Below are 22,349 nucleotides of genomic sequence, written 5' to 3' on the forward strand. Positions count from 1 at the left end.
TTGATTAAATTAAGCTATTGAAAATGTCATGGCTTAAAGTCAAAAACAATAAACAACGAATTATAATATCCCAAAAGATGGATCTCACACAAAGCTTCACATAGTAGTAAGTTTTTATTCACATATTCAAGATTATGTCACTTATTTAAACAAAGGTATCCAAGGTTACATTACATGTGTTCACAAAGACAAACAAACATTGTGAACCAAGTAGTGTGTGACATTAGTAATAACATTTGAGTATTTCAAACGTGCATCATCCCAGTCCCAGGTCCAGAATGCAGGTGGAGGGTTTGACTTGGTACAACCTGAAGAACACCCGGTTGTTCTGCCAAAAACAATCAATATATAAAAATCATGTTCATATATAAAACATCTGCAATAAATAAATATTAGTCGAATCCTTGTGCACACAGTGGCTTAGCAATTAGCATAGTTATAAACATTGATCCAAAAACGAAGATTTTAGAAGGTATCGACAAAGAAGAAAAGTGGCAACAAAACAATGATATGCAAAAGGATACATGGAAAAACTGAATGTTTAACTCCAGGATAAAAGCATTCTACATACAGATTTAAATATGATCAAGAAACAATATTAATATGAAAATATGTGTTTGTTGCAAGCGATTGAAAAATCTTGAATGGGAAACTAAATGAGAATTTTTTTCATGTTCACAGGCACAAAACAATCTGAATAACTACCGAAACGCAACAACAAAGTACATATAAATCAGGGAGAACAAATTAATCATGGTCATTGGTCACAACTGAAAAAAATCGAATAGAGAAAGTAAGCCGATAACAGAAAAGAAAAAAAAAAGGATCAAAACTGAAACTTACTTGAAAGCTCAGAAACCTGGTGAGGAGTCAGCTTAGCAGAAAATCCACTTGCAGCATGTTTGTAGCTATACACCAAAGCACCCTTTGCAGCTTCCTCACTTTTCACCAATCACCAAATAGATAATTAATAAACTAATTATCTCAAAATCATCACGAAATTAAACAAATCCAACAGAAAACTCAAACCCCATTTCACATAATACCAAATGATCAACAATAATTTCATTCCTAATCCTCAGTTTGTTCAAAAACAATAGTCAATACCATCAAAATTATTTCAAACAAACCCACCAAATATAACCCCATAAATATCACAGATCACGACGTTTACCTCTAAAATATTCCAAAATTTCGAGATTATAACTTTTTTCTATAAAAATAGTAATAAAAAGAAAAAGAAAAAAGAAATATTAACCTGCCAAGAACAGAGGTAAGGGTCCTGATGTGATAGTCTTCCGGCTCTTGGCCTTCTGGTTTTTCGGTGTAAACTATGTGAACTTTTGCCTCGGATGATGAATCAACCGTCGCCATCGATGGGATCAAGAACAATAAGAGCAGTAATATTTGGGGTACCACAATTGTTGGGAAGTAATTGCTTTTCTGCATACTTTTTGCTTTTTGATGGCAATTTAAAGGGGATGGGATTTTTAGGATTTAGGTTTTGAGAATTAAGATGCCGAATCTTGGCTTCTTTTTCTTTTCTTATGCCTTAAGGATCGTGTTTTCAGATAATTATTATTGAATTTCTCGATTCTTTGTCTTTGTCCATTTTTCTATTAGAGTCGCGTTTTGACCACTTCGTTTTGAGCCACAACTTTTACCCATCCTTTTTATTTATTTATTTTATTTTATTTTTAGAATGATACATAAATTTAAAAGTAGTTATTTATAATGTTTATAAAAAGTGTTTATAATGGCTGAAAATGTAAAACAGATGGTGCCAATTAATTGAAAATTGCAATAGTGGAGAACATATTTGAAATTTAAATATTATATTCCCAGAAAATAGGTTGGTAGTTAATTTCGAAGATTTGGCCAAACAGTTGAAGCCTTTATGCGGTGATTTTCCTCCGGCTGATACTTAACTTCTCTACTCACATAAATAATCCCAGGTTGATCTGCAATTTATTACAAAACTGAATTCATCTCATGCATATATGTATATATTTTATTAGCCAAGTGTTAGTAAGATAGACTAAATGGATTAAAAAAAATATATATATATATTGTTGAAATAGTAATATAAAGTATGATGAATAGAGAAAATGTTGGTTATTGTTACCTTTGAGGCGTGAGGCTTGTTCTGGATTCAGCTTAGCAGCAAAACCGGATATGACTCCGTACGAGTATATGAGTGCATCTTCCGCTGCCTTCTCACTTCATTTCAATTTACATGCACCAACATATATTTCATAATGCCGTTATAATGAATTATATAAAATTATAAATAAATAAAAAAAAAAAAAGAAGAGAGAGAGAGAGAGAAAAAAGAACCTTCCAAGAACAGAGGAGAGAACATGGATGTAATAAGCCTTGGGGTTTAGGTATTGGGGTGGTTTTTCTGACATATAAACTACGTAATTTTTGGCATTGTAATCTGATGACGATGTTGGAGGGAGAGAAGGCGGAATAGAAGAAGCATCCACTTTTGTGTTTGTGTTTGTGTTCCAAATTAGTATAAGTACCAAAACATAACAAAATACATCTCCCTGCATTTTTATTTTATTCTCTTGTTCCTTTTCTTTTCCTTTTTGTTTATTAGTAGTAATTTTGGGAATTATTAATAGTTGGAGTGAATGGAATTTGTTATTAAATGTTGGTACGTTTAATGAATATGCGTTTCAACTTTATTTATTAGAGATAATATGATTATTATTAATAGTGTAAATGAATTGTTGAAAAAAAGAAATGAAGGAAAGAAAGATGAGTTGTGTGGGCCGAAAGCAATCAAATAGGGCCAGACCATTAATCACATACATAGCTCTGATCCAATAATTTTAAAGCCCATAAACATTACCAACTCTTATTACAAATAGACAACATTGTTTGTACTTTGTAGTGATGCTACTACGTACCGACATAAGCAAGCAATTGCAATTTGGTAGTGTTTTAGAATTTTTATATATTTGTCAATTGTTATGTTGCAACATCAACAAGAAAATGTACTTTAATTGTTCACATGATCGATCAACATTAGCCGATCGAACATAGGGTATAGTAGACAAACCAAAGCTCAGACGAAAGCACACTGGAGTCTATATCAACTATAGTAGTTATAAAGTTACATCAAAATATAACTGAAGGGGCTCTTTGAGAAAACCCCCTCATTATTTTTTTTAATTGAGGGAGGCCCAAAATATTTTAGTCCATTTGAGAAAAGTCCACACCTATTTTCAGCTATTATGCTTTCCAGCTTTGTCCCCACCCGCCACATCATCAGTGGGTCACGCTCAGCAATTTTTTTTTTTTTTTTTTTTTTTTTTCCGTTTTTTTTCTTAATCGACTATGAAGCATAGTCGATTAAGCCTTAATCGACTATGCTTCATAGTCGATTAAGGAAATTATTTAATTATTTTTTTTTTTTTGTTTTTTTAATTTTTTTTTTCTATATCAGGTGTATTAATCGACTATGATGTGAAGCATAGTCGATTAAGAATCTGCTACTAAAAATAACAAATCACAACTGCGAAAAAAATACAAAATCAACTATATATTACCAAAACAAAAAAATATACAAATATTATAAATGATTTATACAATTGAAAGCAATAAACAAAAAATCCAAAAAAAATAAAAAAATTGGAGTCGATGAACCTTAATCGACTACCAGAGCATAGTCGATTAGCTTAATCGACTATGAACATGTACATAGTCGATTTAGGTTTCATCCACAAAAAAATCAAAAAACAACCTCCCCTTCGTCACCACACCACCCAGAGTTCCTGCCATGGCCGAACCCGTCAGGTTTTAAGAAAAAAAATTGGCAATTCATCAAAAAAAAAAAAGAAAAAGCTATGGAAATTGAGCATCAAATTATAGTGAGGGGTGAAGAGGAACAACAAACAAAGCAGCAGGTACAACTCATCAATCCACCTTCACCTTCATCCTCACCCTCCCATGAATTCTCCTTCACCATCTCCCTCCACCCGCCGCCGCAACCTCCGCCGCCACAACCGCCGTCCGACATTAACACCAACAAACCAAAATCCCCTCCTCCAATCGCCGCCATCGATTTATCTCCGGCGGATGAAATCTTCTTCCACGGCCACTTACTCCCCCTCCACATCCTCTCCGGTGGCGGCGTTGGTCAACGGAGGCACCTTTCATCATTTTGGCAACGGTATCAGTGGACGGCAGAGGAGAGATAGTGGTGGTGGTGAACTGGGGAGGAATGAAGAGAGAGAAATGGGGTTGTTTGTTGATGAACGGTGAGCCAGGTTGGCAGCGGCGACGGGGGCGACGGTGATGAGAAGATTTGTCGGAGAAAGAAAAAAAAAAAAAAAACAAAGAACACGGCAGAAGAGAAGCAGAAGACGAGAAGATGAGAAGACAAGAAAAAAAAGAGAGAACGGCAATGGGTTAGGGGTAATAAGGGTGGTTTGGGAATTATTAAATAATATTTGGGTAGGATATTAGGTAAGGGGGTTTTCTCTAATTATTTTTGGGAGGGGGGGTTTTCTTAACTCATTTACCTAGATGAGGGGGGTCTTGCTAATTATCCCATAACTGAAACAACAAAATGTAAGATAAAAACACCTACTGATCGATCACCACCAGCCTAATAGTTAAAATTAAAAAGATAATATAAAATGGAGAAAACAATTAAGAGAACACAAAGATGGAATACAGAAAGGTTGATCACGTGCATTTGGCCATATATTACATTAATTAATTAAGAAATAGCACGGGACTGCTTTACATCTTTTGTCTCCATCTCTTCATCTCACACTCAATATTCATACATAACGACATAATCTTATTCTTTTTTTTTCTTTGCTAATAAGATCCAGAAATGTATGATTAATGAGTTTTTCTAGTGTATTAGTATTAGGTTTTAAATAAATGGTACTGTGGTGCTCGCTTAACCTTCTTCAACTACCCTCTCATGAATAATAGTATACAAAATGCAAATTAATGTACCACCATATCTCCTCTCCACCTCACCTCACACTACTCTACTCTCCCACTTCTTCAACTATATATTTACTAATTCCCATCAATTTCACTAAACATTCTTTAAAGTTCTAATCTTCATCATTACAAGTAAACAAAAAAGAAAGTTAGAGAATTACCAATCTTGCTTTTATATATAAGAGCACAAAAGCAAAGCCTCATAATACAAAATAGGCTTAGCTGATCTCCAATAATGGGTTCTACCCAAAAAATTCCCCCAAAAGATCAAACCCCCCTTTACTCCTCCTCCTCCACACCAACATTCCGCCGGGCGCCGGTTCATCACCGGAGGAACCCATCGTCATTTTCATCGTCTTCGTCTCCATCGAATGATAATTATTGGGATAATTCATCCACTAATGGATCATTCTCATTCAATGAAGATCATGATCATGAATTAATCGCTCCATATAATAATAATAATTATTATTATTATTCAGCTAGTCCAAATAATAATAATAATATTAACAACTCACCTCCCTGCAGATTCAAAGCTGCTGGAGGAATTCCATTCTCTTGGGAAGAAATTCCTGGAATCCCCAAGCACCACCACCTGCAAGAAGCTGCAGGTAATAATAATAATTTCAAGAAGAAGAAGGAATCTTCATCTTCATCATCATCATCATCATCATCATCATCGGCCAGGGGGAATCTCCTCCCTTTGCCGCCAGCCGGAAACTCCACCAAAAAATTGCATCATCAAGAAGAGATATTCATGATCTCTCCCAAGAAACAGCACCACATTAATATATTTGAAAGGGATCCGTTCATTGCAGCAATGGTTGAATGTTCAAAGGATGATGATGAGGATGATGATCATGGCGGGGGCCGTATAATTAATCATAATAATAATAATAGGTGGAAGAAGATTAATACGACGACAAGGAGGCCGAGTAGTAGTTTGAGTTTGGGTGAGAGAATTGGATTGATGATAAACATGTACACCACAACTTCTTGCAAGACGACTACATGTTGTGCAGTTTCACAATCTATTGTTTCTCTCCCTAGCTCCCTAGGTCGGTCGTCTTCATCATCAAATTAATTAAAGCAGCTAAGTAACTTCATTATATCGTATTAAACCCGACCTCGGCCCTAGCTAATGAATTAATTATTAGTACCCTTACGCTTCTTTATAATAATTAGTAATTACCCCGGCCCTGTATTATAGGTTGGAGCTGATCAGTTTAAATATCAACATAATCATGATCATTGTAAGATCACCGACCATGGTTTAATATGTATTATTATATATGCATGTGTATGTCTCTCTTTGTTTTTAATTTCCTGGATGATCGATCTACTTTTGTTGTTGTACCTAGCTAGTACTGTTTCAAGGTTAATTGTCCCCATGGACGACGATATGATGTTGGACAATTGCCAAGCTGCATGCCCCTATATAATATAGCTACTCATAATTTATAAGTATTATATTCAGTACGTAGGTAGTACATATATATAAGCAATTGCGATGGATCTAAGAGTGGGAAAATAGCATGTATCCTTTTGTGGAGATCATGTGACGTTATTTGGAAGTTTGTATAACAAATACCAAAAACCCATGTGGATGTGGTGGGTGGTACCAATATATTAAATTATGTGTCAGACTTCTTCAAATTATACTATCGACCGACCTACTGTTTTAATTTACAACTTTTTTCTTTTCTTTTCTTTTCTTTTCTTTTTTTAAATCGAGTTAGGTAAAGTTCTTTGTTGTAATCTTCAAAATTAATTAATGCTTATAAATTTGTCTCCCTCAAAGTTAAATTAAGTATATAGTAATTACCTGGAGCTCTAATTAGCTTTTGATTTTTTTCTTATGATAGCTTCATAATCTCCATTTTAATTTGAATTGTGTACCGTCACTTTAAAAGTTCAATGTTTTGACAGAAACACTCAAATAATAAACTTTAAAATTTTCTCAATTTTCAAGCCAATTTCTCAAAATTCAAGGCGTACACATCAATAAATTTGGGTTGGTAACAATTAATAATAATCCACCATAGTTGAATTTGAGGCTCTGTCCATAATTACTAGTAGGACCGTTATTGTGAGGCTGCAAATTCAGGGGAACACAAAGCTTTATGAAGAATCATGGTGTTTTAAAAGAAATATGAATTCTCAATAGCTACAAATTCTTTTCTTTTTTCCTTTTTACTACTTTTTGACTTGTATGCATAATCATGATTTTTTTTAAGTGGCCATTTTGATCTTTGTTGCTTCTTGAATAATTTTTCAGACATCTATGTAAAGTTTTAAGTGGCATGCATGTGTATCTACCATTAATCCTTCTATGTCTTGTCCGATAATTGACACTATTAAGTACTTTAATTGACAGAATTATGTAGAAGTTAGTGTTTATGTTGATGAGTTGACAAGATTCAAACTAATTCGATCAGGTCCACAATACTATGGAGGTATAAAATATATAATTACGAAATATTATCATTTCCGCAGTCGATCGATGATATAATTTAATGCTTGAGTACACAATAATTTTACCGTTGGGTTATGCAGGGCCGGTCCTGAGAATTATGGGGCCCCAAGCAAACTTTGAAAAAATATATCCTTATTGATTCAAAATTATTCAGCTTTATTTAGCTTTTTTTTTTACTTTTAATCGTAATAATTTATAAAACTACCCTCATTCATCTACTTTAATTTACAAATGATAATTAAACTACAAAACAAAAATATTCAGAGAATAAACGATATTAAAATGTAAAGCAAATAATTTAAAAAATGATAAATCTTGATAAAACGAACAAAAATAAATATTTTATGAAAGGATAAAAATGCCTAAACCTAGAACAAAAGATATCACTTAAATATTACCCTTCTCGCATTTTCTGAAGCAAAATCACTAACTAGACTTGAATAATCAATTTTTTTTACCAAATCTTTCTCAATCGACAACATAGCTAGTCCATTTAATCTCTCTTGCGACATAGTTGATCGGAGGTAAGACTTAATCAATTTCAACTTTGAAAATGTTCTCTCAGCAGATGCTACAGTAACTGGAATTGTTAACAATATCCGATAAGAGATCCATGTATTCGGAAAACCACCGTCTATGACCTGCAAATAGTTCAACACCTCAATTGGCCTTTTCACCGTTTCCGGTAAAATACATCGCAAAACTTTTAACTCCATAGATAAATCCATCCCGTCAATATCACAAGTGTCAGATTTCAAATACTCTTCAAGATTGACACAATAAGTATTTAAAGTTGTATCATCAATAGATCTTAGCCTCTTGAGATCAAACAAAAAACCAAACTTCTCATCGTACTTTTGAAGTTGTTCAAATCTGGTACTAAGCGACAAAATAGCTTGATCCACCACATAGATGAAGTATTGAACCCTAAAGCATTCTTCAGCTGATTGCAACACCTCTTCACTTGAACTCTCGTCGAAATATTTTCTTCTGTGAATGATTCGCTTTTCAGAAAATACCGGATCAATTCCCATTGAGTTTGCAATTTCATTAGCTTCTACCTTAGCACCTGAAAATCCAGTTTCTCTATACTTCTCAAAAAAGGAAATGAGTCCCTTAATTTGTTTGATAGCAACATCAATATCCATATCTTCAGCTTGAAGGATTTTGCTAACAACATTTATGGTAAACAACACATTATGCCAGATAATCATGCCAAACAAGAATTCAAAATTCTCAAGTTCATGAGTCACCAAAGAATTCGCTTCACTCTTTGTTTTTGCGTCTTCTCTGCTATTTGCCAAGTCAAGTAATGCATCTCTTATTTTTGGCGCTTGGTACCGAATAGCTTTAAGACTTTCCACACGGCTTTCCCAGCGAGTTTGAGACAATGGCTTAAGCGTAAGTTCTTGCACATGACGTTTCAAAATATCCCACCGCTTTGTAGAAGATGCAAACAGAGTATAAATGCGTTGCACAACTCCAAAAAAAGATTCAGCTTTAGTACAACAACCGGCCATATCACAAAGTGTAAGATTTAGACTATGACAACCACATGGTGTATAAAATGCTCTCGGATTCACTTCAAGTAGTCTTCTTTGAACACCTTTGTGTTTTCCTTTCATGTTAGCCCCATTATCGTACCCTTGACCTCTTATGTCAGCAATATAAAGTTCAAGAGTGCTCAGTGCATCACAAAGCACATTAAAAAGGCCCAAGCCTGTTGTGTCATTCACTTTCAGAAATTGCACAAAAAATTCTTTAACTGCTACAGGCACTGCTGAAATATCTACACATCGAAATACCAGAGTCATTTGTTCTTCATGGCTAACATCAGGAGTACAATCAAGTATTATGGAAAAATATTTTGCACCTTTGACTATTTTGACAATTGCACTTTTAGTTTCACTAGCCAACATCTGAATCAATTCATTCTGAATTTTGTGACTAAGATAATGATAGTGAATTGATTCATCCTTAATACGCCGCAGGTGATCTTGCATGACGGGATCAAACTCTGCAATCATCTGAATGAAGCTTAAAAAGTTGCCATTGTTGTCTTGATCAATTTTCTCATTATCTCCACGAAATGCTAAGTTATTATTAGCAAGAGTTTTTACAAGCGCAATTATTCTTAGTAATACTTGTCGCCAATGTTCTCTTTCTTTACTGATTTGTTCTTGTAAACTCTTATCTATAGTCTCGTGTTTCTTCAATCTCAGCTGCAAATCAATCCACTTACTCATGCAAGTAAGGTGCTCCTTACTGACTTCATGACTTTTAAGCCTCTGACCAATGTTCCTCCAGTCTTTATATCCTTCGGTAGTTAGATGAGAAAGGATTTTATCTTGTTTGAACAACTTACAACAAAAACAAAATACTCTGTCCGCAACAACTGAATATACTAGCCATTTTCTATCTTCTTTCTCACCATTTAACAGATCTCGGACATAAAATAGACAAGAAAAATGTCTACCATTCTCATCATTAGGAAAAGTAACATCGTTATCTGTTATTCTTATTGGCCCCTTTTCTACCATTTTTTTTCTCAAATTGTGATCAATCGTATCCCAATTTCCGGGATCATAAATATTCAAAGGCCCCATCTCACAATCTTCTTGAACATCTTTATCTTCATTATCCCCATTCAATTTTTCATCAGTATTTTGATTCGGTTCTTTGTTCACCAATACCTCATCTTCCTCGTTCAAGTGATCTTGATGTTCTTCATCTATTTCTAAATCATCTTCTGCCGCAGTAGAAATATCAGTGCTCTCCAAATTTTTAACTGACCTTGAACCCGAACTCATTGTACTCCCGCCTCTTGTAATGAATTTATAAAGTGTGCCTGCTAGAGATGATCTTTCTTTTTCTTTTTTTTCATCAGATATTTCTTTCTTTTTTCTTTTCTCGTTTCCCGACATATATTTTCTTTTAGGACCCATTATCAACAATTAAAAATACCAAATTTCTAGATTCACTCAATCTGAAATAGTTATCCTACAAAAGATGATAAAAAAAATTATACTCAAAATTTAAAAATTAAAAACAATGGCATATTCTCTATTTCTCTTTTCCAATATTTTTATGCAATATAGCGATCTATGCACAAAAAATCAAAAATCCATGACATAATTAATAGTATATAACACAAATCCAAATTAAGAACACAAGTTAGCAGATAACAGCAGACCCGGCCTTGACTATTTGCTGCAAAAGCCATTGCTTTGGGCCCCCAATTCCTAAGGGGCCCCCAAATTTAAAAAAAAAAACTAGTATATATAAAAAAAAAAATTTGAATATATATAATAGAGTCCTTTTCTAGCATCAGTATTCTAATTCATAAAAATAATATAAAAAATTCCTTTCATACCTACACGTTGCAATTAAAAGGGGCACAATCACACATTCACACTAATTAAAAAACCTTTTTTTCTTTTTGGGGAAAAACAAGAGAAAACCCATTCTCTTTTGCCGAGCCAAAGAAAAAGGTTGAAAGGTACTGTTATCTGCTAACTTGTGTTCTTAATTTGGATTTGTGTTATATACTATTAATTATGTCATGGATTTTTGATTTTTTGTGCATAGATCGCTATATTGCATAAAAATATTGGAAAAGAGAAATAGAGAATATGCCATTGTTTTTAATTTTTAAATTTTGAGTATAATTTTTTTTATCATCTTTTGTAGGATAACTATTTCAGATTGAGTGAATCTAGAAATTTGGTATTTTTAATTGTTGATAATGGGTCCTAAAAGAAAATATATGTCGGGAAACGAGAAAAGAAAAAAGAAAGAAATATCTGATGAAAAAAAAGAAAAAGAAAGATCATCTCTAGCAGGCACACTTTATAAATTCATTACAAGAGGCGGGAGTACAATGAGTTCGGGTTCAAGGTCAGTTAAAAATTTGGAGAGCACTGATATTTCTACTGCGGCAGAAGATGATTTAGAAATAGATGAAGAACATCAAGATCACTTGAACGAGGAAGATGAGGTATTGGTGAACAAAGAACCGAATCAAAATACTGATGAAAAATTGAATGGGGATAATGAAGATAAAGATGTTCAAGAAGATTGTGAGATGGGGCCTTTGAATATTTATGATCCCGGAAATTGGGATACGATTGATCACAATTTGAGAAAAAAAATGGTAGAAAAGGGGCCAATAAGAATAACAGATAACGATGTTACTTTTCCTAATGATGAGAATGGTAGACATTTTTCTTGTCTATTTTATGTCCGAGATCTGTTAAATGGTGAGAAAGAAGATAGAAAATGGCTAGTATATTCAGTTGTTGCGGACAGAGTATTTTGTTTTTGTTGTAAGTTGTTCAAACAAGATAAAATCCTTTCTCATCTAACTACCGAAGGATATAAAGACTGGAGGAACATTGGTCAGAGGCTTAAAAGTCATGAAGTCAGTAAGGAGCACCTTACTTGCATGAGTAAGTGGATTGATTTGCAGCTGAGATTGAAGAAACACGAGACTATAGATAAGAGTTTACAAGAACAAATCAGTAAAGAAAGAGAACATTGGCGACAAGTATTACTAAGAATAATTGCGCTTGTAAAAACTCTTGCTAATAATAACTTAGCATTTCGTGGAGATAATGAGAAAATTGATCAAGACAACAATGGCAACTTTTTAAGCTTCATTCAGATGATTGCAGAGTTTGATCCCGTCATGCAAGATCACCTGCGGCGTATTAAGGATGAATCAATTCACTATCATTATCTTAGTCACAAAATTCAGAATGAATTGATTCAGATGTTGGCTAGTGAAACTAAAAGTGCAATTGTCAAAATAGTCAAAGGTGCAAAATATTTTTCCATAATACTTGATTGTACTCCTGATGTTAGCCATGAAGAACAAATGACTCTGGTATTTCGATGTGTAGATATTTCAGCAGTGCCTGTAGCAGTTAAAGAATTTTTTGTGCAATTTCTGAAAGTGAATGACACAACAGGCTTGGGCCTTTTTAATGTGCTTTGTGATGCACTGAGCACTCTTGAACTTTATATTGCTGACATAAGAGGTCAAGGGTACGATAATGGGGCTAACATGAAAGGAAAACACAAAGGTGTTCAAAGAAGACTACTTGAAGTGAATCCGAGAGCATTTTATACACCATGTGGTTGTCATAGTCTAAATCTTACACTTTGTGATATGGCCGGTTGTTGTACTAAAGCTGAATCTTTTTTTGGAGTTGTGCAACGCATTTATACTCTGTTTGCATCTTCTACAAAGCGGTGGGATATTTTGAAACGTCATGTGCAAGAACTTACGCTTAAGCCATTGTCTCAAACTCGCTGGGAAAGCCGTGTGGAAAGTCTTAAAGCTATTCGGTACCAAGCGCCAAAAATAAGAGATGCATTACTTGACTTGGCAAATAGCAGAGAAGACGCAAAAACAAAGAGTGAAGCGAATTCTTTGGTGACTCATGAACTTGAGAATTTTGAATTCTTGTTTGGCATGATTATCTGGCATAATGTGTTGTTTACCATAAATGTTGTTAGCAAAATCCTTCAAGCTGAAGATATGGATATTGATGTTGCTATCAAACAAATTAAGGGACTCATTTCCTTTTTTGAGAAGTATAGAGAAACTGGATTTTCAGGTGCTAAGGTAGAAGCTAATGAAATTGCAAACTCAATGGGAATTGATCCGGTATTTTCTGAAAAGCGAATCATTCACAGAAGAAAATATTTCGACGAGAGTTCAAGTGAAGAGGTGTTGCAATCAGCTGAAGAATGCTTTAGGGTTCAATACTTCATCTATGTGGTGGATCAAGCTATTTTGTCGCTTAGTACCAGATTTGAACAACTTCAAAAGTACGATGAGAAGTTTGGTTTTTTGTTTGATCTCAAGAGGCTAAGATCTATTGATGATACAACTTTAAATACTTATTGTGTCAATCTTGAAGAGTATTTGAAATCTGACACTTGTGATATTGACGGGATGGATTTATCTATGGAGTTAAAAGTTTTGCGATGTATTTTACCGGAAACGGTGAAAAGGCCAATTGAGGTGTTGAACTATTTGCAGGTCATAGACGGTGGTTTTCCGAATACATGGATCTCTTATCGGATATTGTTAACAATTCCAGTTACTGTAGCATCTGCTGAGAGAACATTTTCAAAGTTGAAATTGATTAAGTCTTACCTCCGATCAACTATGTCGCAAGAGAGATTAAATGGACTAGCTATGTTGTCGATTGAGAAAGATTTGGTAAAAAAAATTGATTATTCAAGTCTAGTTAGTGATTTTGCTTCAGAAAATGCGAGAAGGGTAATATTTAAGTGATATCTTTTGTTCTAGGTTTAGGCATTTTTATCCTTTCATAAAATATTTATTTTTGTTCGTTTTATCAAGATTTATCATTTTTTAAATTATTTGCTTTACATTTTAATATCGTTTATTCTCTGAATATTTTTGTTTTGTAGTTTAATTATCATTTGTAAATTAAAGTAGATGAATGAGGGTAGTTTTATAAATTATTACGATTAAAAGTAAAAAAAAAAGCTAAATAAAGCTGAATAATTTTGAATCAATAAGGATATATTTTTTCAAAGTTTGCTTGGGGCCCCATAATTCTCAGGACCGGCCCTGGATAACAGTACCTTTCAACCTTTTTCTTTGGCTCGGCAAAAGAGAATGGGTTTTCTCTTGTTTTTCCCCAAAAAGAAAAAAAGGTTTTTTAATTAGTGTGAATGTGTGATTGTGCCCCTTTTAATTGCAACGTGTAGGTATGAAAGGAATTTTTTATATTATTTTTATGAATTAGAATACTGATGCTAGAAAAGGACTCTATTATATATATTCAAATTTTTTTTTTTTATATATACTAGTTTTTTTTTTTAAATTTGGGGGCCCCTTAGGAATTGGGGGCCCAAAGCAATGGCTTTTGCAGCAAATAGTCAAGGCCGGGTCTGGGGTTATGTGCTACAACGAAGAAGACATATCTTATTAACTCATCATTAATTATTGTGCATGCGAACCTCTATATTATTTGCTGCATAATTCATGCATTGCCACACCAACTGTTTTAGTATTGATTAACCTTCTTCATCTTTATGAGTCAACCTATTTTAATCAATTAATTAATTAATTATGAACTGAATTTGTTTTTTTTTTTCTTTTTCTGGACAAATTTATAGACTGTATTAATAATTGGCCGTAGTCCTTAATTAAGTAGTGATCGATGATGCGGACGAGCTAGAAGTAGCTCACATAATTGGAATATAATGAAATATGATTACTGTTGGGATCATGCACCATGTATATATATATATATATATATGTATAAGATGTAAAAATTCAATATTTTGGTATTAATTATTATTCTAGTAATTAAACCTTGTAAACCGAACCGTTGGCCGGCAAAATAGAAAATACAATTAGTGTAAGTTGGATAGTTACGTAATAACCACTATCCCCATGCATAGTTTCGTTTTCCTGTCAGCGTGAAAATTAGGGTTTGATGTATTTCACCTAATAATATTAAATGCACAAGATTTTTAGCTTACCAACAAAATCAGACAGACCCATGCAGTGAATAATGCGCATCTGCAACTAATTCGATCTGTACGGAATATTATATCACAAGCCATGCAACAAAGATGATACTTATTAATTAGCGAAATACTAGCTACTAGTCATTAGGGCTATATAAATCCACATATATAATTACGCGATATAAAATCTATTTAGTAATCCAATCTATATGGGCCGGGTAACCCGTTTAATAGCCATACTCAATGTCCAGTTACGGATACTGGGCCTCCTAAAATCTATTTTTACGGCCCATAAAAAGTTGTGATGATTTCACTTTGACTGGTGGAACGTGGAAGTAAGCATTTCTCCATCTTTGGTTAATCCTCTACTTGTCGTATAGATTTCGAATTTTTTGGTCGGTGTTATTCAAATCGAATTCTGGTCCTTGTAATATTTACGATTCTTGATGGATTTCACTGTGGCTTATTGTGCTAAAAGAAATTTGTTTTTGTTTTTGTTGTTTTGTTGTTTTGTTGGTAAGGTAGGTAGGAAAATGTGTTAACTTGAATAAGAATATAGGCCGGTCGCTTTGGTGAATTGGATTGATTTCTTGAGGGACGGACTGCATTTTGTGTAGCACGCATCTGATATGGTTGCAGGACTCTGATTCTTTTTAGGGCACCAATGTCTGCCTTACAAACATTGTAACTGTAGTTAGTGGCTGCAGATGAACATGTTGTTTACTTCTGACAAGTTCATATTTTGCTACAACTTCTATTTATTTATTTGGAGGACAAATTCCTTTGTTCTAATGACATAGGCCAGAGTGTGAGCACAAGGATTGATTGATATAGGGTTCCTGCTAACCAGGAATTGTAGTTGGGACTTTAGTAACGAATCAATCTTCGATAAAGCATTATCCCTAGCTTTAGAAATAATATACAATTGGTGTTATATAGGTAAATTTGTTTATGCAATTCAGTTATTGGGATACCCGTAATGAAGTTTCCTAGGGTTGAAGCACTTTGTGAGCATGTGATGTTGATATTTGCACAATGATAGTTTCTTCTTCATTGTTCACCTTAGTCAAACTCCACAGTAGTAGAAAACTCTGATTATTAGATGATACAAGCCATGTATGTGGTTAAAGATAAGTGGTGCTCAACAGATATTTGTAAATATCCCCTTTGTATCACTGCATGCCTCTAGATCGAGAACAAGGTCTGCATATGCAGCTTCTTGCATGCTTAACTCGTGGTCCGACTGATATAGCGTAAGAAAGTATCGTGTGAATTGCTTTGACTTTGCCTGTATGAGTGGCTGTAACTCGTGTTTGTAACAATGCTGTTCTTTGATACTCTGCCCATTCCAAGATGTCTCAAAGATACGATAGCAGATGGAGTAGTATTAATCGGTGAAACACCAACCTCAACCTCAGTTGAGAAGATGTACAAGATCGATGACCATGTGGCGTGTGCTGTGGCTGGAATCATGTCCGATGCCAACATACTCATCAACACATCAAGACTCTCATGCCCCCAGAAGAGGCAATCCCTATTGAACAACTGGTCCAATCATTATGCAACACCAAACAAGGCTACACACAGTTTGGTGGGCTTGGAGTCTCGTTTCTACTCGCGTGCTGGGATAATATAATATATACTCAAGCAGGATTATAGAGATGATATCAATAGAGAAGAAGTTGTACAGCTTGCTATAAAAGTGCTTAGCAAGACTATGGATAGCACGAGCCTTAATTCCGAAAAGCGTGAGCAGGCTGAGATATTTATGTCTTCTACGAAAGTGTAGTTCCGGATTTGCCCCTCCGATAACCTTAACAAGCTGTTGGTGGAGTCCGGAGTGAACTAGCCCTCCCTCGTCTGCAGATGTGTAACTAATGTTTTATCTGAGGACTCGTTAAGTATGTATGTACCCTCGTCTTTCAAATTCTTAGACTTGAGGATCAATTGTTTATCTGAAATAGAAAGAAAGTGCACTCTGTTTGTTTCAGTGCATTGGATTATTCATCCACTCAAATTAAAATTGTCTTGGAATTTGGAGATCAACACCAACGGTTACCACATATCACTTGCTATTCTTGCTTTTCTACTTGCTTGCTCCCATTTTTTTGTTATAAAAAAAGAATTTTTTTTCTTTATTTTACTTGAATTCAATTGCTGTATGGACTTCGATCTAATAAATAATAATGTTATATACCAATACCAATTCTTTAAATGAAGATTGATTTAAATATACTTCATGTTTTATTCACCATTTCTTTTTCATTATACTTGGTTATTTAATGAGTAAAAGATATTAAAAAAAATTATAAAAAATGCACGAGTATATTTTCGGTTAGGTGATTAGTCCTTCAAATTATTTTGACAGAAAAAGCGATTTATTTGAGTAATTTTGGAATTTTAGTACCCAATTACAAGCTGTGCCTGGGTTGCGCATTTTCCCTTGGAAATTTCACAATTTCCAGTTAAATCTTGTTCTTCAACCCACCCACACACACACACACTGTCAATTTCTTCTTGTAATTCAAACAATCCCCAATGCATTGTTGACTGAATATCTCGAATTTGCCCCGAAATGCCGCAACCCGGTAAATCCTCCGGCAGATTCTCATTTTTTGGCCTCGCCTCTGCACCCTCCACCTCCCTCAGCGCCGGCGCTAATCCTGACCCGCCGCACCTGAAACTGGAATCCGACAGACAAGTGTACAGACCGGGCGATCTGATCACCCTTACTATTGAGATTAAGAATCCAACACATCTTTCTTCTCTTTTAATCGAAAGGCTTAGCTTTGAATGTAAAGGGATCGAGAAATTGGATAGTCAGTGGTTCACTACTCCTAAGCCTACTCCTGATCCTAAACAGCGCCGAGGTACTTCTTTTTCTTTCTATTTTTCTTTTTTTTTTTCATTTTTTTTCCTCAATGAGGTCTTTGATGAATAAGATGTATGTGTTTGTTGAGAGCTTCCTGTTTAGCTAAAACGATATGCATGGAACAAAAAAACAAAATTGATATCAAACACAGAAAAATAGGCAGTTACTCGTGCTTGATTCACGAACCATGTCAACAAAAGTATATACAATTTTAATGTGGTCACTTGTAAGTATCTTTAATCTCGTGCCCAAGTACCTTAAGATGAATATTGATTCTTAATGTGGTCTTGCTTATTCAATTTATGAGTACATCTTGAACTGTTTGCTGAATCTCTTTTTCTGATTTTGAATGAGATGAACTAATTTTTTTGAATGAAGCTACATGTATAAAAGTGCATAAGGAAAAAAAAAAGGGTAATGGAAACCACTGCTTGTAGTAGAATTGCATGAATAAAAGAGGCATAGTGAAAATGAGAGAGAAAATTACTGCATCGAGTACAATTAATATCTTTCTTCTTAATGGTTGTTCAAGTATAATCTTATGATCTCATTCTCCTCAGGTGAGTATGTATTCATGGATTGCTCCACTTCAACTATAGTCTCAAATCAAATTATTTCCAGCGGGGCCTCCAAAACATGTAAGCCCAGTATCCATTTCTTATATTTACAAATTCAGCTTGTTTTTACTTCTAATTTCTATTTACATATTTAAATTTGTATTGAATTTAAAATTTTGTTTACTTGTAGATGTGGTGCGGGCCCTTCTACCAGACTCTATACCTCCATCATACCGAGGCACAACCATCCGTTATCTTTACTATTGCAGGGCTACGCTGTCTGGACAGTTTCTGATTTTGGAAAAGGGACATTCTCTAGGAGAGTCAGTACAGGAATTCTCTGCATTGGTTAGTTTTATTGCCCCTTGATTTTCAGGAACCACGTCATTGGTTATTTCTCATGTAATTCCATTAAATATTGCTTAGTTATCATCAGGCATCAGGCCGGACTTAGTCCTGTATATCAGTTTCTGTCGTCCAATTCGTGGACAATTCTACTTGGATATTATCTTATATGCTTCATTTATCAGATGATTTGTTTCCTTTTTATCCTTACTAAAACTGCTCAAGTTGAAGAACTTAGAAATTAAGAATAACCAAATTATTGTGTTCCTTTTTCCTCATTTGCTCTCTCTGGTATCTTTACTTGGTTGTTGCTATTTATTTTCTCACCATCATAGATTCATAAGACAATTGATTTCTCAATCTCCATGTAGTCCTCTGTTCTATAATGTTCTCATGAGGATGATAACGGGACCTTTGATCCTTTCGTGAATGTTTATATTAGTTTTTCAGATTTTGATTTCTTCTGATTCTTATCTGTCATTTATTGTCTGTATACCTGCCAAGTCTAAAAATACTTCGACCAAATTTTGATGATCTTTAAACCCCACAGGAAGCACGAACACCGCTGCAGATATGGGTTACTCAGAAAAACAATGGCCTGCTTGGTGATGAAGGTCGCAGTGATGGTAAATGTTTTCTGGCATGAACTTTTTTTATTGTTGGTGAAACTGCTCTCTTTTGCTTGATTGAGATATAATTTCTACTCCCGTTGATGCTAGTTTATGGCTTCCTTTATTTAGTATCTTGCTATTTACGTTGCTCCTAATATGATATTCTCAGGAATAGTTCCTTTGACAACTGTCCTCTTGGATGTGTACTGGAAAGAAATGGATACTGATTCTGAGTGGGTAAAACTCTGTCCCCTTTAGCTACTTCTGTACTTTATTAGCTACTTCACATATTATTTCCGTTCTCTCCTATTTATCTTGGGAAATGGAGTTGACCACAATACCAAAGTTGTGATTATGAATTATATTGTTTTTTGTAGGCTAAAGTGAATGAAGCTTTCGATGAAGTTGAGGAAGGGTATGAAAGTTCACGAGATGATATCTTATCTGTTTCTTCCTACAACCCCATGAAGGAAGATATAAATAAAACTTTTGGAAGTTCATTATCCTTGCAGTCATTTTCAGCAAGGTCTTCAACTAGAGGTTCTCTATATGCCCAAGGACGCCCTAGCATATCCTCAAGCATGGCTCTTCCTCAGTTGTCTGTAACTGAGGTTTTAAATGATCCCACTGGCGGTAAACTACTTTTTTAGTTTCAATGCACATTGCAATGTTTTGACGCTTATGAAAGATCACGACTGCATTTTCTAGTTTGACTGCATGCATCAAATTTGAACTGCTGCCGAATAAAAGCATATTCTCTGGAGTAGGTGGCTTCTGTTGTATTTACACTTTGAAGTGATGACAGTATAGTGTTTCTTACAGTTGTATTTTCCTTAACAATCTCCAGACAGGCCTCCCACTGTAGGGTCTCCAAGTCAACCACCAAAACATATGAAATCCCTGTCAGCAGATGATGAGTCGAGAAGTCCATCTGCATCTAAATCTATGCAATCTGTAGCATGTAACTATGTTCTTGGCATTCTTATATTCCTTCATTTACTTACTGTATTGGTTTTCCTTTTAATGACTAATTTTGTGCCAACATTTTCTGCAGCAGAAGGGGTTATTAGAGGGAGATCATACAATATCAGACTGGATGACCAAGTTTTACTAAGATTTTCACCCAAGAACTCTGACTCTACTTACTACTTCAGTGATATGGTAAACCATTATAATTAGTGCGAGGTATCTATTCTTTCATTCCTCAGTTAACATTATTTCATTTTTCCTATTGACAGATAGGTGGAACCCTAACATTCTTCCATGAAAAGGGGTCCAGGAGATGCCTTGAGGTACTGGTGCATGCAATCACATCTTTACGTTGTGAAGTGAACATCCATGTTAATATTTCTATAATTAGGAAGCTGACTGGGTTCTTGGTGTCTTCAGGTGTCAATAACTTTGGAGGCGAAGGAGAGTATAAATAGACGTTTTGTCCATCCTTCTCGAAGGCATTCCCCGACTATAACCAAGGTTGCTTTTCAGATAATAGCTGCATGCTTAGCTCATCTTTATGTGTCTTGTTTAATCCTTGGGCACATATCATAAGAATTGAAACCAAAATAGTTTACCCTTGTTTGCTTGTGCAGATTCATAGCGATCACCATGAGGTTGTGGCTGATTTAGTCCAAACAAGCTTTCTCTTTTCCATTCCAATGGATGGACCTATGACATTTTCTACCTCTTATGTCTCTGTGCAATGGGCTCTTAGATTTGAATTTCTTACAACTCCAAAGAATGTTGACTGGACAAGGTAAAAATTGCTGATTGGAATCACTATTTTCTTTCTACTTATTTTTCCCCAGCTTAAAGTTTGTACTAGTTTACTTACATGTGAATTGACGATATTCAGATCAATGTGTTATCCTCTTTTACATCATCATGCATTATCCTTATCTGTTTCGCAAGTACTATTGTCAGTTGTTTGTTTTCTGAATGCATGTATTCCTATACTATCAGGTTTGATCATCCTCTTCTGATAGAGGGAAGGGACAAATGTGAGTGGGTACTTCCAATAACTGTACACGCACCTCCTCTAGGGGCAGCAGCAGCAGCTCAAACCCGAAATGAGAAGTTATTCTCTATAGAACCCATGTGGATTCGTACTTGAAGGTAAAGCTAATATTCAGACAAAATATTTTTATTTAATTGAAGCTGTGCAAATGAAATCATCATTTGTGAGGTACAATCACAAATGCAGTTATACTTATTTATTATTTATATAGTTACAGCCCAGGTTTTCATAATGATCACCTCAAACTCTGCTACCGGAAGCAAAACATTAGAAGATGCAAAACATTGATGTTGTATAGCCATTTGTTCTTCTTAAGGACCTTGTGCTGAAATGCAAATGCAGCAACTCTTCTTTATCAGCTATGCGGCCTCGGTGCTGATGTTTTTAGTTGCAGAGTAGATCGTTGGCCAATTACCCTTTTTCACATTGTTGTAATTTTATAGGCTCCATCCAGACTTCAATATTTTGACAGTCCCGAATAATGGTTTTGTTATTCCTCGACTTATCGTATACTCATGATTTTAATTTTGGCCGTATCTCTGTAATAAATAGTAATGGTTTTGGTTTAGTTGGAGGGGTATATATTTGTAGTTGCTGGTACATGAGTGAGATATCTGAAATTCTTATCCAACATTCTAGGAAAATCAGAATGTGCTGAGTCAGAGTGTCTCTCTTATCTTTTTTATATCCACTGCTCGGTTTTGTTTGTTTATAATCAGACAAGTTGGAGGTGAGGAAGAGAAAAGTGTGGTTTGCCCTTGAAACAATATATAGGATTATTATTACAATTGTTTCCAGCACACACGATCATACAGACACTCTCAGATGGCCATTTATTTTCTCTACCCACGTGATACCTGATTGAATAATTATGATAACTATTATTATTATTATTATTATTAACATTGACTACCGACTGATTCAGATGTCTCGTAGCAGCAGCATGTGGGCTAAAATGGATAGAGAAAACTCGGGGTCAAAA

At 34.7% G+C, this 22,349-nt stretch overlaps 5 protein-coding genes and 1 pseudogene across 6 annotated transcripts; 3 read left to right on the top strand and 3 right to left on the bottom strand.

The window, feature by feature from the left end:
- Positions 1-60: 60 nt before the first annotated feature.
- LOC105973001 (subtilisin-like protease SBT3.6) lies at positions 61-1,618 on the bottom strand. Its single transcript, XM_012997991.2, has 3 exons — positions 1,259-1,618; positions 844-941; positions 61-328 (listed from the first exon to the last, which is right to left on the bottom strand). The coding sequence occupies exons 1-3, from the start codon at positions 1,447-1,449 to the stop codon at positions 246-248; spliced, it is 372 nt and encodes a 123-aa protein (XP_012853445.2). The 5' UTR covers positions 1,450-1,618; the 3' UTR covers positions 61-245.
- On the bottom strand, positions 1,549-2,613 carry LOC105973002 (subtilisin-like protease SBT3.3). The gene is made up of 3 exons (XM_012997992.2): positions 2,338-2,613; positions 2,126-2,220; positions 1,549-1,961 (listed from the first exon to the last, which is right to left on the bottom strand). The coding sequence occupies exons 1-3, from the start codon at positions 2,556-2,558 to the stop codon at positions 1,861-1,863; spliced, it is 417 nt and encodes a 138-aa protein (XP_012853446.2). The 5' UTR covers positions 2,559-2,613; the 3' UTR covers positions 1,549-1,860.
- A 4,919-nt stretch (positions 2,614-7,532) lies between these two features.
- LOC148765547 (uncharacterized) lies at positions 7,533-10,629 on the bottom strand. The gene has a single exon (XM_088814249.1). The coding sequence runs from the start codon at positions 10,393-10,395 to the stop codon at positions 7,834-7,836; it is 2,562 nt and encodes an 853-aa protein (XP_088670375.1). The 5' UTR covers positions 10,396-10,629; the 3' UTR covers positions 7,533-7,833.
- A 199-nt stretch (positions 10,630-10,828) lies between these two features.
- Positions 10,829-14,054, top strand: LOC148765548 (uncharacterized). Its single transcript, XM_088814199.1, has 2 exons — positions 10,829-10,949; positions 11,141-14,054. The coding sequence occupies exon 2, from the start codon at positions 11,196-11,198 to the stop codon at positions 13,755-13,757; it is 2,562 nt and encodes an 853-aa protein (XP_088670325.1). The 5' UTR covers positions 10,829-10,949; positions 11,141-11,195; the 3' UTR covers positions 13,758-14,054.
- A 2,235-nt stretch (positions 14,055-16,289) lies between these two features.
- Positions 16,290-16,757, top strand: LOC105972858 (putative proteasome subunit alpha type-4-B pseudogene; annotated as a pseudogene).
- A 372-nt stretch (positions 16,758-17,129) lies between these two features.
- Positions 17,130-21,963, top strand: LOC105973071 (immunoglobulin). Of its 2 annotated transcripts, none has more exons than XM_012998075.2 (13): positions 17,130-17,838; positions 18,401-18,478; positions 18,588-18,745; positions 19,293-19,368; positions 19,523-19,590; positions 19,731-19,986; positions 20,201-20,314; positions 20,408-20,514; positions 20,592-20,645; positions 20,743-20,826; positions 20,943-21,106; positions 21,313-21,465; positions 21,579-21,963. In XM_012998075.2, the coding sequence occupies exons 1-12, from the start codon at positions 17,544-17,546 to the stop codon at positions 21,461-21,463; spliced, it is 1,605 nt and encodes a 534-aa protein (XP_012853529.2). In that variant the 5' UTR covers positions 17,130-17,543; the 3' UTR covers positions 21,464-21,465; positions 21,579-21,963. The 2 variants fall into 2 exon arrangements, with proteins under 2 accessions (XP_012853529.2, XP_088669797.1); XM_088813671.1 differs by having other exon boundaries at positions 21,585-21,691.
- The last annotated feature ends 386 nt before the right edge of the window (positions 21,964-22,349 follow it).

The sequence above is a fragment of the Erythranthe guttata genome, chromosome 14 (assembly GCF_056151865.1).
Source record: "Erythranthe guttata isolate IM_541 chromosome 14, IM_541, whole genome shotgun sequence".
NCBI lineage: Eukaryota > Viridiplantae > Streptophyta > Magnoliopsida > Lamiales > Phrymaceae > Erythranthe > Erythranthe guttata.

Bases quoted from the DNA above. Each gene is read 5' to 3' on its own strand.
- LOC105973001 (XM_012997991.2), bottom strand. From the start codon at position 1,449: ATGCAGAAAAGCAATTACTTCCCAACAATTGTGGTACCCCAAATATTA. The intron at 942-1,258 runs GTTAATATTTCT...ATTGGTGAAAAG, and splicing joins CTTACCTCTGTTCTTGGCAG to TGAGGAAGCTGCAAAGGGTG. The intron at 329-843 runs GTAAGTTTCAGT...TGTTTTTGGCAG, and splicing joins CCAGGTTTCTGAGCTTTCAA to AACAACCGGGTGTTCTTCAG.
- LOC105973002 (XM_012997992.2), bottom strand. From the start codon at position 2,558: ATGCAGGGAGATGTATTTTGTTATGTTTTGGTACTTATACTAATTTGG. The intron at 2,221-2,337 runs GTTCTTTTTTCT...ATTGAAATGAAG, and splicing joins CTCTCCTCTGTTCTTGGAAG to TGAGAAGGCAGCGGAAGATG. The intron at 1,962-2,125 runs GTAACAATAACC...AATAAATTGCAG, and splicing joins ACAAGCCTCACGCCTCAAAG to ATCAACCTGGGATTATTTAT.
- LOC148765547 (XM_088814249.1), bottom strand. From the start codon at position 10,395: ATGGGTCCTAAAAGAAAATATATGTCGGGAAACGAGAAAAGAAAAAAG.
- LOC148765548 (XM_088814199.1), top strand. From the start codon at position 11,196: ATGGGTCCTAAAAGAAAATATATGTCGGGAAACGAGAAAAGAAAAAAG.
- LOC105973071 (XM_012998075.2), top strand. From the start codon at position 17,544: ATGCCGCAACCCGGTAAATCCTCCGGCAGATTCTCATTTTTTGGCCTC. The intron at 18,479-18,587 runs GTAAGCCCAGTA...GTTTACTTGTAG, and splicing joins CAGCGGGGCCTCCAAAACAT to ATGTGGTGCGGGCCCTTCTA. The intron at 20,827-20,942 runs GTTGCTTTTCAG...TTGCTTGTGCAG, and splicing joins ATTCCCCGACTATAACCAAG to ATTCATAGCGATCACCATGA.